An 18333-nucleotide genomic window follows, 5' to 3' on the forward strand; every position below is an offset into this window, starting at 1 on the left:
AAAGAAAACAACAGAGACATGACATTTGCTCCGAGCACCTTCAAAGATCACATGGCATTTATTGCAAACCAACCCATCATTAGTACAGAAAATAGAATTAAACTCTCATTTGGCTCCCTCCGGCGGCCAGCAGACATGGAAGGCAGCATGGTTTGTGATTTCAGAGGGACCGGGTCCCGACAGGATGGGTTCTCCCGAGACAGGAAGACGGGCTCTCTGAAGGCCACACCCATTCCTACACCCGTAGCAGCATCTCAAGGCAAGGCTGAAAGAGAGACAAAAGGGATACTGTAGGCCTGTTACTAGAACTATACTCGGCAACAGAACCTCAGAAACTGGATTCCATCCTAAATGAGTCATTAAAATTGACCTCTGGGGTCAGTTCTTCGTTTTTGCATAGCTCCTAGAGATTGAGGTACTTTATAATTTTTGTTTTTTTTAAAAAAAGCCAGTGCTCTTACCAATTAGAGGATGTTCAGAGTGTAAAAGAAAAACAGTTCAATTCAGGCATGTTATATACCAGCTATTAACCCAAGTCAAATATTTTTTGGATAACAAATGTGACAACTCGATGTATCTACTGAACAAAAGCTCCGCACTGGCAACAGGAAGAGCATCCGGCCATTAAACGTTCTGTTATCTCCATTCAGTTGTTCAGACTGCACCCGCAAGGGATGATGGGGTTGTTAAATGATGATGATGATGATGAAATGGGACAACTCGGTGGCACAGTGGTTAGGGTGCAGTCCTGCATGCTATTTCTGCTGCCTGTTGGCTGCCTGCAACTTGGCAGTTCAAATTTCACCAGGCTCAAGGTTGACTCAGCCTTCCATCCTTCCAAGGTGGGTAAAATGAGGAGCCAGATTGTTGGGGGCCATAGGCTGACTCTGTAAACTGCTTAGAGAGGGCTGTAAAGCACGGTAAAGCGATATGTAAGTCTGAGTGCTATTCCTATTTGAAAGCCTCTGTTAGCTGGGGAGGATGGAAGAAATAAACCAAAATGGTGGGAATTAAACAGGCTGGGAAAAGCTGCCCTATTATTCAAATAAAGAAAAACTCATTGTGGAAGTTGACTTAACACAGGGGTGTCCAAACTTAGCAACTTTAAGACTTGTGGACTTCAACTCCCAGAATTCCCCAGCCAGCCATGCTGGCTGGGGAATTCTGGGAGTTGAAGTCCACAAGTCTTAAAGTTGCCAAGTTTGGACACCCCTGATTGAACAGGAGAAAATGGATCTTTCTCATGTACAGATGTCTGGTCTTTCATCTTTGATGATGCCAATGGATTTCTTTTTTCAATAGCTTGCATATCGTGGAAAATGACATACTTTGTAGCCTACTGGGATTTATAAAATGAATGTTTTATTCCCCCCCCCCCCCCAAAAAAAGAGCAATTACAACCTTCATATAAATTTATGATTCAGGTACATTAGGAGAAATGTTTTCATGTCTTGCTAAGTGCTGTGAAAAAGCCCAAAGATACTCACAAAACAATAGGCTCCATGAGGACAGATCTGGGAGAAGAGGCCTCAATGGATGAGACATATCCTGCTTAAGACGATTATAAATGACTGAAGGTTGGTTTTTTTAATGTTGATACTACAAAATACCATCCATCTGAGTTGGAGGGATATATTCATTCACTGGCAAAATTTTCAAAAGCAATGCCTTCATCTAATCAATAACGAAAACCTAAACACTTAAAATACTGCTGACCATTTACTTCGCTGGCTAAAATGCCAGCGCGAGAAAATATCATGAAAGGGAGGCCTAGCTCAGGGTAGGATCTCGGACATCGAGGGGAAACTCCCAGGATGCGATGGAGCAGTGCAGCTCCAAAACCAGCATGCATGAAACGGAACTGAAGGCTGCTATGATTTGAGTGTTTCCAAAGGTCATCTGGCCGGCCACAGCTGGAGACAAGGCTGGCTTTGATGGGTGCTTAAGTCTTCTCCAGCCACACAGCTCTCGCGCTCTCTTTATTTCCATTTTTAATGAGATGAAGGCCCGACGGTAAAAACGAATCCAAGAGATGACTCATCAGTCAATGGCCCTCGTTTCTCCCTCTGGGCCCTTGGAAATCTCATGCATAACATCTTAAGGCGAGGCAGGCCTGCGCGGAGCCTTGATCTGGGGGCTGGGTTTGAAGGGGATTCAAAACTGAGCTGGCCTTCTGATTTAATTGTCAAATCGAATGCGTTTCAAATTGGTGAGGCAATGCAGAGAGCTTTTATATCGGCATAAAAAGTGCCCCACCCCACCCCCACCCACCCCGGCCAAAATCTAATTTGGAAAAATGAATTGACACCACTTGACACTTTTTGAACTGAATGGAGCAAACAGACAAATCAAATCAAACCCACTTCGCCCAGGCTTGAGAGAAAGCAAACAGGAATGAGCCGCCGTAACAAAAATGCTGGATTTGGATTGAGACCCAAAATCGAGACAAAATTTGGGGAAATCATTCCTTCGCAGCCCAAATGACATCCCAGAGTTGTGGTCTGGGGAATATAATATGTGTATCTTGAGATCAGGAAGACCTGTAGTAAATAAACAAGCTAAACTACGTTCTGGCCTATATGCCTTCTACACATGACAACAGATGTAACATGTTTAGGAGAGCTCAAACATGCTTTACATATTGCTGTATGTTCCCTTCCAGTTTAAACAGAGCAGATTTTAGCTGTGTTTTTTTTTTTTTTAAGTCACTACAAACCTCAATGAGATCGTGGTTTTGATTCTCCGCGGAGCCAAGAAAATATGATTTTAGTGCTCAGGGGTTCAATAAATCAAAACAGATTTGCATCTATTTCCTTTTATTTTTTCCAGAAAAATAAATTCAGGCCTTCGGAAGACTCTGAAACCTGATGGCAAATATCGGGCAAAAAGGCAGGAATAGGAAAGACAAGTAAGCTACACAATGTCAGGGAGAATAAAGCCAGGATCCATTGAGAACTCTCTTTCCTCCAGGGAGCTGTTACCAAGTGTGAAACCCCCATATTCATCAGTAGAAGCCAGAAACAAGGGCCGTTCTCTCAGCTGAGCCATTAATCTATTCAATGTGTTAGATTCTTTTAAATTATGGGGACACAATTAATTGAATATTGATAGCAGTCTGCCCCAAACAGCCACTACTTTAATCCTTCACAGTTCTTCTTTCTTCACTAATATTTTTTTTTCCATGAAGAAAGAGGAGACTGCTCCAAGATTTCTCCTTATAAGGAGGAAGAAAATAAGGGGTCCTTTTTGGTACATACCTGGGGTGGGAAACTGAGTCATCTGCATTTCCCACCCCGGCCAAAATCCAGGATTTTACAAATTCACTATAAATGGAAGAAGAAGATGACTTAAAAGCAACCAAAATTTGTCATCCTATAGATCAAAATTTGCCTTAAGAGTCAAATTCTTACGTCTGCAAAATTATATAGTTATTTGCATTTATGCCATTTCGGCATCCTGCATTCAGGTGATCACATTTATGATGGCTTTGCTGAAAACCAACATTTACTTCCGGTTTCTGGCAAAATTGTCTCCATGGTGAACCATTAATTCACTTAATGACTGCAAAAAAAAAAAAAAAAAAAAAGGTAACAAAATTGGGGTTGTTCGTGTGATTGACCCAATTTACAAATGTCACAACTTACCGTGGTGGGCAGATTTCATAATGATTGGAAATTGAGGACTATAGGTGCAGTGAGTTTATGCAGCACCGGTCTACTCCACGCGCTCCCCCCCCTTTTCCCCCCCTTACCAAAATTACCGAAAGAGCTCAGATCCGCCCGATTTCCTTCAATTTAGCAACTAGATCTTCCACCGTTTCCACTTTGACTCCGGCCTTGCGCTGAGGTGGATCTTCCACGCTCAGAATCTTCACTCGAGGCGTGAGATCCACACCAAGGTCAGAGGGCTTCACCATCTCCATTTTCTTCTTCTTGGCTTTCTGGGAAAGAAGATGGGGACAGGGAACAATTAACCAACCACTGTCTAATTTTGCTGGAGAATTTTTGTTTCTTCTGGAGTTTTAAGAGCGGCTGTGTCTGGGATGAGTACCGACAAAAGGGATGGAAGGGGGGTGGGGAGTCAACGCTTCCGTGCAAACCTGCGCCCCCCCCCCTTCTGTTACTTGAGCATTTTGCTTTTAAACACTTAAGACAGGGGTGTCCAAACTTGGCAACTTTAAGACTTGTGGACTTCAACTTCCAGCAGAGCTGGCTGGGGAATTCTGGGAGTTGAAGTCCACAAGTCTTAAAGTTGCCAAGTTTGGACACCCCTGACTTAAGAGATGTCAATAGAGGTAGTCCTCGATTTACAACAGTTCATTTAGGGACCGTTCAAAGTTACAAAAGCACTGAAAAACCTACGACGGTTGCAAGCATCCCCGTGGTCTCACGGGATGAAAATTCAGATGCTTGGCAACTGGTTCATATTTATGACGGCTGTGGTGTCCCGGGGTCATGCTATCCCTCTTTTTTGCGACCTTCTGACAAACTAAGTCAACGGTGAAGCCGGATTCACTTAACAACCGGGTGACTAACTTACAAACCGCAGTGTTTTGCTTAACCACGGTGGCAAGAAAGATGGGGCAAAACTCACTTAAGAAACATTTCACTTAACCACAGAAATTCTGGGCTCAACTGTGGTCATAAGTCGAGGACTACCTGTGTCGCCTCAAGCTACTGAATGCTTGCTCTTGTTCAGGGTTGAAAGCATTGCAAAAGACAAGGCGAGGGATGCATTAAATCCAAAGGTTATTTTACTCCTATTTAATGGTAAAATTAAATTATTAAATGTAACAATAGCATTATTGGCTGCAGGGGATACGGATCCCCTGTGGGCCCCTGTTCTACGTTTCCATCCAGAGCTATCGGGAGGACTTTCAGGTCACTGTCAAAATGTTCTATGAGCTTCCCAGAGACTCACTCTTCTCCAAAGCCATGCAGCTCCAAAATGATGCCCAGGGAAAGAAGCCCGTCTCTTAATCTTAAAGCTGTACCCACGGCTGAGATGGTTTGCTGGAGCAGGTAAGGAGTAAGAAAGAGCTGCCAGGATCCTACCATGATGTTGGGCAGAGTTGCATAGCGAGGCTCATTCAGTCGTAAATCAGCAGTCACCACAGCAGGCAGCTTCAGGCGCACCGTCTCGAGACCCCCGTCGACTTCCCGCTCAACCTTCAGCCAGTCCCCGTCCAGGCTCACTTCGGAGGCAAAGGTTCCCTGCCAAGGAAAAAGAAGAGCTGCTTCCATTAAAACAGGGCAAGTGCCGTTTGCCCCAAATTGAAACTCTTTAAACGCCGGGAGGGGGAAGAGGGGGGGGAGCTATGTGAGGTGTGTCATTGCGCACACCTCAACTTACATACCAGTCTTTTCAAAACAGCCTATTTAAGAAAACGATTCTAGGTCACAAGTGGGGATTAAGAGACAATGCTCATCTATCTACGCACAACTGAGGAGGCTTTACTGCAATGCCGTCTTCAAGTGCATTGCGGTAAAGTGCTGTGGTTTGTCGGCCGCCAGTCCCTCCAGCAACCGAATCAGAGGAGGAGGAGGAAGCAGCATCAAGGCAACCTGAGAGGTCCGAGTGGGAAGAGGGAATGGAGCTGCCAGAGAGAGACAGAGCATGGGCCATCCGGCAGCCCTCAGATGGAGAGTCAACAGCCCCCAGGTCTGATGAGGAAGAGGAGGAATAGCTGTGTCCACTGCCTGACATGCAGTTGTGCAGAAGGCAGAGGAGAGGAGAGCAGTGGAAATCCGTGGGCTGGTCCTTGGGAAGGAAGAGCCACCGCTGCTAGTGAAGCCCCACCCTAGCTCTGCAGGGGGCGGAGATGAATAGATGTGGCAGACAACTATTCATCTCCTGGCTGGATGGACTTGTTCGTCTGCAGTGAGAGCGAAACTTTTTGCTGGGGCTGCTGGCGCTCCTAATGAAGGAAACCTTGATTTAACTTCAGAGGGTTTGTTGTGTTTGGGAATCTGGGTGAGAACTCCAGGAAACAAAACCAGCTAGGCCAGGGGTGCCTAACCCGCCAGTCCATGGACCGGCACCAGAGCACGGCATACTAGCAACTGGACTATGCAAACACGCAAGGCCCCATCCGCTGGATGCAGGCAGCACACAAAACCACGCTCCCTCTAGTCAGGGAAAAACCTCTCTCCACAGAACTGGTTTTTGGTGCCCAAAAGGTTGGGGACCACTGAATTAGGCAAGTAAGTTCTTGATAACGCAATGCACCCCAGAAGTTCTTGATAACACAATACATCCCAAAATGCATCCCTAAAACCAAGTCTGCCAGCCTTCGTGATGTAGCATCAAGGGCTCCGAGTGAAATGCATCCTGCAAAGCAAAGCAGGACTTGGCCAAAAAAACCCCAGTGAATCATATAAAGGCCTGCACATTTCCACTGTGAAGCAGCCAGAGATCACCGTGACCATCTCTCTGGAAATGTGTCCATAGTGCAAGCGTAAAATCTGAGCTGGACACTAACAAGGTTTGCCTGCTTGCTGATTAGACCACAAATCCAGCCACATAATAGGAAAAAAACAGCCACCCTGAAGGATTATCCCTCTGGGAAGATGAAGAAAACATGACCAAAGGACTAACTGCCTTTAAAATAAGGCACGGAGATTTCTATTCCAAACAAACAAACAAAAGAAAGAAAAGGATTTATATTCTCGGGTTGTGGGGAAGCAGGAAGGACCGATTTATTTTTGTATAAATCTATCAGTGAAAACTAGTCAGCAGTGAATGCACAAACAAAAGTGGCTGTCTTGAAGGACCGTGTTTTCTATGCAAGCCCAATATTTTCGAGAACAATTCTTGCTTTTCCACGTTCAACTTTCTTAGAACTACAATGGTCAGCTGGGAGCTGAAAAAGAGAGCAGAATTCCATTCCTTGGCCAACAAGCTGTTGTATTTCACTGCTGGGTATCAGGGTGGATAAAAATCAAATGTTTTTTTTTTTTTAAAATTAAAAATGGATTTTTAAAAAATGTAAATACGATTTTTGGGAGTTTTAAATTTATTTTAATAAAATCCTTTTGGAGTAAAAAATCTATCTAAAGATAGCTTTCTATTTAAGGTACATTAATAATTTAGTTTATTCAGCATGAAATGGAGCTTAGTGATGTAGTATGAGGCTGTATGAGTTTTGCAATATTGGGACCGTCGGTGAGTCAACAGCTGGACAGAGGAGGAGCCACTGCGGGACAGAGATGACAGTTGCTCTTTAAAAATTATGATTTAAATCGAGTTGATTTAAATCAAGCCTTTTTACGAGTGATTTGAATCATAATTTAAATCGTGATTTAAATCTACAATTTAAATCAAATCCACCCTGCTGGGTATCAAACAGAAGTACACAACACAGAGGCTATTCTACCCACTCTGCAGGCCTCCCCATCTTCTTTTACTACAAGACAAATTGTTCTAGGACATCAAAGCAACAAACTACCATTCAACTCTCCATCTGATTGTTTCATTCACTGAGGCAAAGGAAACCATTATGTACCTTTAAGCCCTGGGGCACAAATGGCTTCTAATTTACCTGAGGCCAGTCAAGAAATGCAGCCGTCATCTGCCCTGTCTGGTTACAGTCATCATCAATGGCCTGAAGAGGAGAGATAGAGTGTGGGGGGGAAGAGGGCGAGAGAGAGAGAGAGAAGGAAGGAAGGTCAAAGGAAGCATTGCTGGTTTTACAGGTTAATTCCCCCCCCCCCCCCAAATAATGGCCAGGAAATATGCACTACAAAGGACGCTGTTACGTGGGATGATTGGTTTCGCTGCAAAACTTGGCTTGGCAATGTTGACTCAAGATCACAAGAATGCGTATGTACACAAATAAACACACCTTTCCAAGTCAAGGTAAGATTGATTTGACTTTCATGACGCCCTTTCCTTCTGAAAAAAGTCAACAGCCGCAACATTAAACCAACTGAGAAATGCTTGGGCTCAGTAATGGGCCATGGCAAAACCAGGTTCCCCATTTTTCGGGGCCAGAAAAGCAGCTTCAGCTAGTTAACGGGGGGCGGGGACAAAACATCAGGCCATATTTGTGCCATTCCTTCCTCAAACCTCTGAATGGCTTTTATAGCCCTGCTTTCCAGCTATCAGGGAGGACGGCATAAGCCTTGCCAGATCAGATCCACTCCTGCATTTTCTTGGAAAGCCATCGGTTTTGCAAGGCTCAGCTCGGCCTCTTCTGGCCTCAGGCCTGGTGGGCTTGGCCCTTTTGGCATCATCGGCCTTTCCATCTTGCTTGCCATCTGTCCCAGTTGAGTAATGGAGCCCCGTTTTCTTGTCTATGCTTGTTTTATCAGATTGGAAATGCATGTACTCCCTGCTCTGTTGCTACCCAGGGTAAGCTTCTGCTCATTTACGATATATGAACGGCCAACTGGTTGGGTACAGGTAATCCTCGACTTATGACAGTCACTTAGCGACTGTTTGAAGTTCCATCAGGCCTTCTTGGGGGTATTTATGATTCATATTTGAAATGACAACATCCCTGCGTTTACGGCCGTTTGCAGCCTTCTGCAGTCATGTGACCATGTTTTGCAACGGTTTTGTCCCACATCAGGATTTACTTCTGGTTTTCAGCAAACCGTGCCCATAGTGAGCGACTGGTTTGCTTAATGTGTGTGGAGTTGTTTAATGACCACCGTAAAAAAGATTGTAAAATTGGATCTGTCATATGACTCGTTTTAATTACCAGCATGAATTACGACCGTAATGGGCAGGTTCCATTACTCAAGGACTACCTGTGTTTTGGCCTTCTGCCTTCTCAAAAATGTTACGGCCTAGAAAACTTCGACTTGGGTGGAGATTGCCCAAGATTCAGAATGCCACTGATTTCTGCATGGAATATTTAGGTAAAGGTAAAAGTTCCCGTCGAACATATGTGCTAGTCGTTCCCGACTCTAGGGGGCAGTGCTCATCTCCGTTTCCCAGCACTGCCTGAAGATGTCTCTGTGGTCATGTGGCTGGCATGACTAAACGCTGAAAGCACACGGAACTCTGTTACCTTCCCACCAAAGGTGGTTCCTATTTTTTCTACTTGCATTTTTACTTGCTTTCGAACTGCTAGATTGGCAGAAACTGGGACAAGTAACAGGAGCTCACTCCATTACACGCCACTAGGGATTCAAACTGCCAAACTGCTGGTATTTCTGATTGGCAAGCTCAGCGTCTTAGCCACTGAGCCACCACGTCCCTATATGGAATATTTACATGTGCCCAATGCAGCCCCTCCCTTCCTTTCCTCTCACCTGTTTCCCTAGTAGCAGAAGATTGACACTTTCTTTCTTGGCAAGCGCTGCCAGGATCTTGGAAACCTGGAAGGGGGTGAGGCTCTCGTAGTCCTTTGCAGGAATCTCCACATGGACCCCCCGGTCAGCTCCCATCGCAAGGGCTGTACGGATCGTCTCCTGCAGATGCGACAAATGTTGGAAAAAACAGGGCTCTGTTTCCCCAGGGTTTTTAAAACTCTGGTTTCGTTCCAGAGCCTAGATGCCTCTCTGTTTTGAAGCATTTGGTAGCCAGCGCCTAATGAAAACTGGGAAACCACATAAGAGTTTAGCATTTGGAAATCGTGGTTGCCCCAACACAGGAGGCTTTTAAGAAGAGACTGGACAGCCATCTATCAGAAATAGTACAGGGGGTTGGACTAAATGACCTCCAAGGTCCCTCCCAACTCTGTTACTGTTACAGTTTTCATAATTCAGCCCTCATCCAAAAACTGGATAGGATGCTTTTATTGCAGCAGACTTTGGCTATCTAGAGAAGACAGATAACCATCACACTGTAACTGCATTGCGCCCTTAAGATGGAAAATGTGATAAACCAGGGTTTGGGAAACTTGACAATTTTAAGATGTGTGAAATTTCAATCCCAGAATTCCCCAGCCAGCATGTTTTCCCCAGCATTCCGGTTGGGGAATTCTGGGAGTTGAAGTCCACACATCTTCAAAATACCAAGTTTGAAAAAACACTGCTTTAAACCTAACTAAGTAAAGCAATACCCAGATATCTACCCAGGGGATTCCAGAGTTGATCTGCCTCATATCCTTGCTAACAGAAATACTGGAATTCAAGGCAACCTATGTGGAACTACCTTATTTCACCTTCACAGCCCTCCTTGCAGGCAGTCCAGGCTGGAAATATGACTGTCCAATGGATATCATGGTTAAACTGGAATTCAGGTCTCTCTTGTGTCTATTTAACATTGGGCTTACTTTCAAACTCCCTCATTAGGATGAGCTACAACACCAACTCTGTTGCATTTTTACTCAGAGCATCCTTTGAAAAATCCATATGCCCATCTTCCGCTCCGAACCTGCAATTCCACTGTGGTAGGTAACATATCAACGAAACGAGGGAAGAGAGTGTCAGAAACCGTAAAGCAGGAACCTGTGAATGTTCACGCCAGAGAACAGCCCCGTCGTTTCGCCCAAGGTGCAAAGCATTTATAAGATAAGCCGCCACTGCACTGGTCCCCATTCACAAATCAGATCTATTCCCTTCACTAGCAACAGAGATAGCTGACACAAAAGAAACAATGCTATTCTAAAGACGCTTGAAAGCCAAGGCTGAGATTTAATGTGGGCATGTGTCTCCCGCCAAGCACACCTATTCCCCGTATCTTGTCGTTTGGTGGAAATGTTGTCCATATGGAATATTTATCTTACGCTGAGCTGAAAGACAATTGATGTAATGTTTTAATGATGTACGAGGCTAGCATGAATGAACTGGAGATTGCTTTTCCAGCGTTGCCGTTGATAGCAACCGTTAGAACGTCGGAGGGGCGGGGGTGGGGGGGGGGAGAAGAGGATGCTTCCCCACTGGGAACACAGCCAAGGTGAAAGACACATCCGTTATCAGATGCACAGAAGCTGCTGAGCTAGCAGATGTAAAGGCAACCCGGTGCCAGGCAGACCCTTATACTACCAGAGAAAATAAGCAGTAACAGAAGGGGAAGGCAGCTTTGGAGATATCCCCATCCCCCACCCCCCACCCCGGCAATCTCTGAGACTAAGGGATTATCAGCAGCAGGCTGGCGCTTGAAGAAAGACAGGGCAGCCAAAAATAAATAAATAAATAATAATAATAAAAGACTACAAGAGCAACCCGGCAAGTGAAGGTCATGAGGAAGTGGGAGCAGCAGTGCAGAAAATAACGGATGACGGTGGAGCTGTCAGGAAGCCTCATTGACAGAAAATAGAATAGATCCAGGTCTGGGGAGGGGAGGGGAGGGGCAGGGGAGAAAGGAGGCCTGGCTGAATCAGGTACTGAAATAAGATGAAGCTGAAAACACCAAAGAGACAGTATTTAAAAATAAATAAATTGGGATCTCAGGAAAAGAGCAGGAAACGATCCAACTTTGGCATCACACCGAGTCCAAGAATGGTACTGGAAGGCAGAGGCAGGCACAGCATTTTTGACTGCAGACGGTCTATGTCCCGAGCTACACATTATTAAATGTAAGGTTTTTATCCTGTCCCTTTTTAACATACACACCCACATACACACCTATCTTCCCCCCCCCCCAAACAACCCCGTGGGGTGAGTTGGGCTGAGAGGGAGTGACTGGCCCAAAGTCACCTAGCAGGCTTTCATGGCTAAGGCGGAACTACAGCTCCCAATCTCCTAGTTTCTAGTTTGATGCTTTAACCACTAGATCAAACTGGCATTTGGCTTCATCCTAGAAGAGAAGGGGGCAGAACGTATGTTCCTTCGCTCTAGTGACCGGGGGAAGAATTTCAGTAGAGAGAAATAAGCCTTTGTCAAATTATTACAAAGAAGCAAGAAGAATGTTCTCCGTATAAACATTCTTGCTCTTTAGGACTGAAATGCAGTATTAAATTTGCATGTGTTAAGTCTGCCTAAGGCATAATTCACTCCTGGAGTTATTTCCTAACCTCTGAACTACCATCGGGTATTAACTTCACCCCCACGCAACTATTTTACGATTGGTTTTGGCTTGTTAGATATCATGATTATATATATATAAAAACTGTTTGCTTGCTTTGTAAGGCGCAAACATATTCCAATCGGAATCCTTTACCTTCCAAAGCTTGTTTTACGGCCTTCAGTGCTTCAGACCAGAAAGCCCCATTAATGCACATGCAAACCTAGTCCAAATCTCAACTGTTCTATCCACCCTACCTTGAACAAGCTTCAAGCTACATTTCCCCATTGCTTTGGTCATTGTTTTTGCATTTGAAGAGAAAGAAGTTATGTCACTGATGCCTCCTACACAATGCACACAAGTACGTCACCAGGTTCTCTTGTGTGCAGCTGGTGCCGCCTGGTGGCCACCAGACCCTTTTGAGAAGCTAAGGCAACCCTATCCCTCCTCCCTTTGTACTCAGCCATTCATTCACTACATTCTCTTGACTCCGTCCACTCAAGAACTTTGCATGAGAGGAAGGAATCCCGTTTCTGACAAGAAAGGGTGAAATGCATTGGAAAGAAGAAGAATGTTTGGTGTATGTGGTGAAGGGACCAGGCTAGAAATCAGGAGACTGGGAGTTCTAGTCCCACCTTAAGTATGGGGGAAAATGGCTAGGTGACTTTGGGCCAGTCACTCTTATCTCGGCCTAACTCACTACCAAACAGGCTTGATATTGTGGAGAAAATAGCAGGTTACTTACTTATTAAGTAATAAGACAGGGGTACAAATGTAGTAAATGAAATAAAGAAGTGATAATAACATCCAATATCGGAAAGATTTGATAAAAGTAAGCTAGGTCCAACCCTTTAAGATAATTTTTATTTTATAGCATTAGAAAGTTGGAGGTCACATTATACAGCATTCCAAACTACTGCTAGTACAGCACTCCAAACTACTGCAAATATCATTAAAAGATGGTTATTTGAATACATCCAGTAAAAGTTACTTTACCCCCTTGCTAAGTAGATGATTCCTTTGCTGGTTTGGCAAAACTGAATCAATCAATCAGAATAGATCTGGAAGAGACCTTTGAGGTCTTCTAGTCCAGCCCCCTGCTCAAGCAGGAGACCTTATGCCATTTCAGATAGATGGCTGTCCATTCTCTTCTTAAAACCCTCCAGTGATGAAGCACCCACAACGTCTGGAGGCAACTTCTGTTCCACTGGTTAATTGTCCTCACTGTTAGGAAGTTTCTCCTTAATTCCAGGTTGCTTCTCTCCTTGATTAGTTTCCATTCATGGTTTCTTGTCTTGCCTGCCTTCTGGTGCTTTGGAAAGTAAGTTATTCTTTGGGGCAGTCCCTCAAGGCACCCCTGTCATGTCACCCCTAGTCCTTCTTTTCTCTAGACTGGCCAGACCCAATTCCTGCAACTGTTCTTCCTATGTTTTTACCTCCAGGCCCTTAATCATCTTAGGTGCTTAATCATCTTTGCACTTTTTCCAAAGTCTCAACTTTTTTGTAATGTGATCAAACCTGAATGCAGTATTCCTGGTAGTCTTACTAAAGTGGTACTAGTACTTCATGCAATTTTGATTCTATGCCTCTCTTTAGACAATCAAAGATTGCCTTAGCTTTTTTGGCGCTGGCTGCACATTGCTGCTTTCTAGAACCATTATTCTGTACCCTGAGCTCTACAATAATAGATAATAGTTTTGGGCTTTCTTAGGTAACTGAGGAATAATGCATCACTTCTAGGCCTCTGGGAGAACACAGAGATCTCCCAGAGGCCTAGTTCCCAATGCTCAACCTGATCAACCTCCTTGTCCTTCTCTGAACCTGTTTCACTTTGCCTGAACAGTTCTCAAAAAGCCAGATGCCCCAAAATAGGAATGGAGCAGGAAGGACAGTCTGATATAGTGGAACTATTATTTCCGGTGCTTTGGGAATTTTTATTGCTGCATCCTAACTCGTGTTTGCCTTTCTGCATTTACATCACATTGCTGATTCATGTTCAGCTTGTCATGATTCCAAGTCATGTAGAGTACTGCTGAGTCATGCCTTCCCTAGCAGATTCCTATGCTTTTGATTTTCTTTATATAAGTTCCTAATTTCAACTTGCTGTTTTTAGCCTACTTCTCGAAACTATTTATATATGCTTGATCATTAGCATGCCAAGTACTTTATCCAATTCCTTCTTGATCTGAAATACGGCGGTGTAAGAGACCCTGAGAAAACAAATATCTTAACGAGATTTGTGGAAAATGGACTTCGATCTGCCCCATCTTGCTAAAGAATCCTTTTTGTCCAAAGGAAGCGGGAGCTCCAAAACATTTATCCGAATGACGTGACATGGAAATATTTTGCTCACCTCTTCTACTATCGTACAATGACAATAAAGATTATACTTATACTATCCCAGAAATAAGCTAATTATTTTGGAAAATGCATATGAGGGAACAATAAACTTCTGGATAAAGATGGCTTCAAAACCTCCAATTATTGACCACAACATTCATAGGGTAAGTTCTTTTAACATACAGGATGATCAGAATTTTAATTTAGTACTTAATACTACGCCAATAAATACTGATGGACAACACTGAAAGGAACTACAGCAGCGCCAGAGCATGGTAATTAGTTTTTAGAGGGCTAAGCCCCAGCTTAGTATCAAACTAGAACATTCATATTTTTCATATTGGCAACACAGACCAAATTACAAGCAATTACTCTTTGAGAACCTCAGCTTGGTACTTGTTTCCTCCTTCTTCTCAAGAGAAAAGCATTCTTACCTGGCACTGCTGTGGACCACAGCTTACAGCAATGATCTCTGAGACAAGCTTTTTCTCCTTGAGTCGGACAGCCTCCTCTACAGCGATCTCACAGAAGGGGTTCATTGAGTGCTTGACCCCATCGGTCACCACTCCCGAATTGTCTGGTTTTACCCGTACCTGCAAAGGAGACAATCTATTAAGGAAGTATCTCTGGGAAACACAAACATAGAGAACGTTTAGAAAAGATTTGCAGTTCTTTAGGGCAGGGCCTCTCAAGCTCAGCAACTCAGCAAGATGTATGGAGTTCGACTTCCTGAATCCCCCAGGCTGACTAGGGAATTCTGGGAGTTGAGTTGAGCTCCATACATCTTAAAGCTGCTGAAGTTGAGAAGCACTAATTTAGGAAAATGAGATTTGGTAACTTAACACAAGCTTTGTCTGGCCCAAAGAAGACATACCACACATTTTACTAGCTGAAAAATCAGACGTTTCTATTTCACCAGATCATCTAAGCATGTACAATGCACAGCACCTTCAAGATTTCAGTTAAATTAACAAAGAATAAATTTCTTAGGCAAGACTCTTTTTCTATCTGTGTCATGTGTCAGTTTGCTAGAAACACACAGTTCTCGTGTAACCTCAGAGCTGATTCATTTCATTGTATTATTTTTAGTTTACAGGTCAAAGCTGTCAATTTTCCATAGATACACACAGTGGTACATTTTAAGTTATGGAAATAAAATAAAAGTATCTTTTTTAAAAATAGCAACAAATGGTAGATGGGTAAAATCAAAATTAACATTCAAGACTTATCTGCAATCATTCTTTAAATTATGCACTTATTTCAGATTATTGTTTTTCCACGATTATCCTTGAGCAGGCATGAAAATTACGGTAAATTATACTTAGATGCACATGAAACACCAGGCCTGTCAATACAGCCCATCTTCTCCTTCTCATTATTTACTGTGCTGCGATACAACATCCCTAAGCAAGAGCCACAATGGGTAACTACATTAAAAAACAAAATTAGTCACAAAGGTGTAATAATTAGAGGACTAGGACCAGATACTTAAATTCAAATTCATTCTGGCCACCATGGAGGTTCCCCCTGGGTAACTTTGAGCCAATTGCTATATTTAAGAATAACCTACCCCACAATGGATGTTGTGGCAGGCAGCACTTGCAAGCCAGAGTATATCCTGTAGTACTTATACTGCTGGACTGAGACCTGTCCTGTCCTGAAGCTCACCTGGTGATTCAAGGCTAGTTACCCCAACGTATTCCACAGGGCTCTTTATGGCGGAGTCAAAAACAGGAGCAGGGATTACCACATATTTTCAAGAGGGAGAGCAAGGTACACAGGTAGCCCTCGATTTACAACAGTTCATTTAGCGACCGTTCAAAGTTACAACAGCACTGAATAAAAGGGACTTCTGAGGATTTTTCACACGACTGCCACATCCCCATGGTCACATGATTAAAATTCCTGCTTGGCTCAGGTTTATGACAGTTGCTGTGTCCCAGGGTCATACTGATCTCCTTTTGCGACAAGCAAAGTCAACAGGGAAGCCAGATTCACTTAACAGCCAAGTTACTAACTTAACAACTGCAGCAATGATTCACTTAACAACTCGGGCAAGAAAAGCGGTAAAACGGGGCAAGACCCACTTAACAACCATCTCACTCAGCAACGTAAGTTGGGGGCTCGATTTCGGTCGTTAAGTTGAGGACTACCTGTAAAAGCAACGCCTAAAGGTCGGAAAGGGAGAACAGGAAAGAATCCCTTCTAACTCTTCATCAGGTCAGCAGAAAATAAAAAAGCAAACCAGTCAGTCCTAGAGAAGGTCAACCCTGACTGCTCTTTAGAAGGCCAGATCCTGAAGATGAAGCTCAAATACTTTGGCCACCTAATGAGAAGGAAGGACTCACTGGAGAAGAACCTCATGCTGGGAAAGATGGAGGGCAGAAGAAGAAGGGGACGACAGAGGAGGAGGTGGCTGGATGGAGTCACTGAAGCAGTTGGCATGAGCTTGAATGGACTCTGGAGAATAGTAGAGGGCAGGAAGGCTTGGAAGAAGGTTGTCCATGGGATTGCGATGGGTTGGACACAACTTCGCAACGAACAACGAAGAGACCAGGTCTGCCCCTTTAATATATTAAAATATATATAATATAATAAAAATATAATATAATCTTCCCGAACCCTATTTTCTGAGGCTCCAAAGTCACCCTTCCCCCCCCAACCGGCTGTTAGAACTACGGATCCCAGGATTCCTAGCGAGCAGAGGCAAGAGGAATTCTGGGAGTCCCTAACAGAAGACGTCATCGTATTCTCGGTGGTTGATAGAACCCCCCCCTCCCGTCCACTACGCCTATAGACAACCCCGGGATAGAAAAGCGTATCAAACCGGCTTCTTCATTGTTGCTAAGGAAGCAACACGAAACTAGGGCTAAGCAGGAGGGAGATTTTTATGCTGCCTGAGAAGGCCTAATTCAAGAAAAGCGGCTTGTGAGGGATGAGACGGGTTCCTAAATGATCACAGACACGAAACTCGGACGTGCAGTTTCGAAATTCACGGTCCGGGAGGAGGAGAACACGCAAAGCCCGGCAAGAGCGCACCTTAACAGCATAGTCAATGACCCGCTTCACGCCCACCATTGCCCTCAGCCCGGCCGCCGCCATCTTGCCGCCCTTGCAGTCAGCGGCTCCACCCACACTTGCGCACGCATCTCTCTCTCTCTCTCTCCGCCCCCTCTATGGGCTCAGCCAATCCGAGGAAGCGGATCGATATCCAGCACTCGCAGTTGGGGGTCGGTCTGCGGCTAAACAACTTCATAGGAGGGGGGAAACGGAACCACGCCAAGGGAATGATTGGCGTTAAGGATGAGCCAATCCTAGCGGGCTTCTGCGCGTGGCGGAAGGCGGGAGAAAAGGACAGTAATCATCCTCTTGGCCAATCAGTCTGCGCTCCGGTAGAGGGCAGCCAATAGGAAGTGCGGCTTCCCTCTCCTGCCTCTCCCCGCGGCTTCTTGAGGCGAAGGAGACTTTGTCCCAGAATTGTCCCGCGCGGCAGGTTGCTGATGCACCCGCTCCAAATCGTGTATTTTTAGCCTCCCTTGTAAAGTAGTACAGTCTCCTTGACCCTCTGGTGACTCTTTAGGACCATCTACCTATGCCAGCCCCTTAACTCGCGTCAGCCCAAGCACGTCTGAACGCGTTACACGGATATCTTTACGTGAGGGCAAGAAACGTCTTTCTGCTTTGCTCCAGTTTCGACTCTCTTCCACCCCCACCCCCCGAGGCGGAAATAAAAATACAACCAGGTTTTTTTTTAGAAAATGCCGTTTCTGGGAGAGCTGCACTGGAGATCGCATTCAGATGAAGGGCCTGGACTACATCACCCATCATCCTTAGCCACGGGGATCCTTCTTCTTTTTTTCCTCTTGAGCAAAAAAACCTGAATGTCAGCCAAGTTCATGAAATGAGTTTATTGTACGATAAGTGAAAAGAAGGATGAGAAATGACGAAAACAGGAGGGGAAGAAAAAGAAAGAAAGAAAAAGAAGAAAGAAAGAAAGAAAGAAAGAAAGAAAGAAAGAAAGAAAAAGAAAGAAAGAAAGAAATGGCTAAACCTGGATGGACAGACTGCATTGCTCTTTTGCTGTTGTGGCAGCAG

General features: G+C 44.5%; 1 protein-coding gene across 2 annotated transcripts; it reads right to left on the reverse strand.

Annotated features, from left to right (window-relative positions):
- Positions 1-24: 24 nt before the first annotated feature.
- On the reverse strand, positions 25-17422 carry ETFB (electron transfer flavoprotein subunit beta). Of its 2 annotated transcripts, none has more exons than XM_081961810.1 (7): positions 17278-17422; positions 14673-14831; positions 9261-9419; positions 7541-7603; positions 5055-5213; positions 3761-3940; positions 25-265 (listed from the first exon to the last, which is right to left on the reverse strand). In XM_081961810.1, the coding sequence occupies exons 1-6, from the start codon at positions 17338-17340 to the stop codon at positions 3770-3772; spliced, it is 774 nt and encodes a 257-aa protein (XP_081817936.1). In that variant the 5' UTR covers positions 17341-17422; the 3' UTR covers positions 25-265; positions 3761-3769. The 2 variants fall into 2 exon arrangements, with proteins under 2 accessions (XP_081817936.1, XP_081817935.1); XM_081961809.1 differs by having other exon boundaries at positions 3752-3940; positions 17278-17398.
- Between the last annotated feature and the right edge of the window lie 911 nt (positions 17423-18333).

Source organism: Natrix helvetica (genome assembly GCF_964273705.1).
Source record: "Natrix helvetica genome assembly, chromosome: 9".
Lineage (NCBI taxonomy): Eukaryota > Metazoa > Chordata > Lepidosauria > Squamata > Natricidae > Natrix > Natrix helvetica.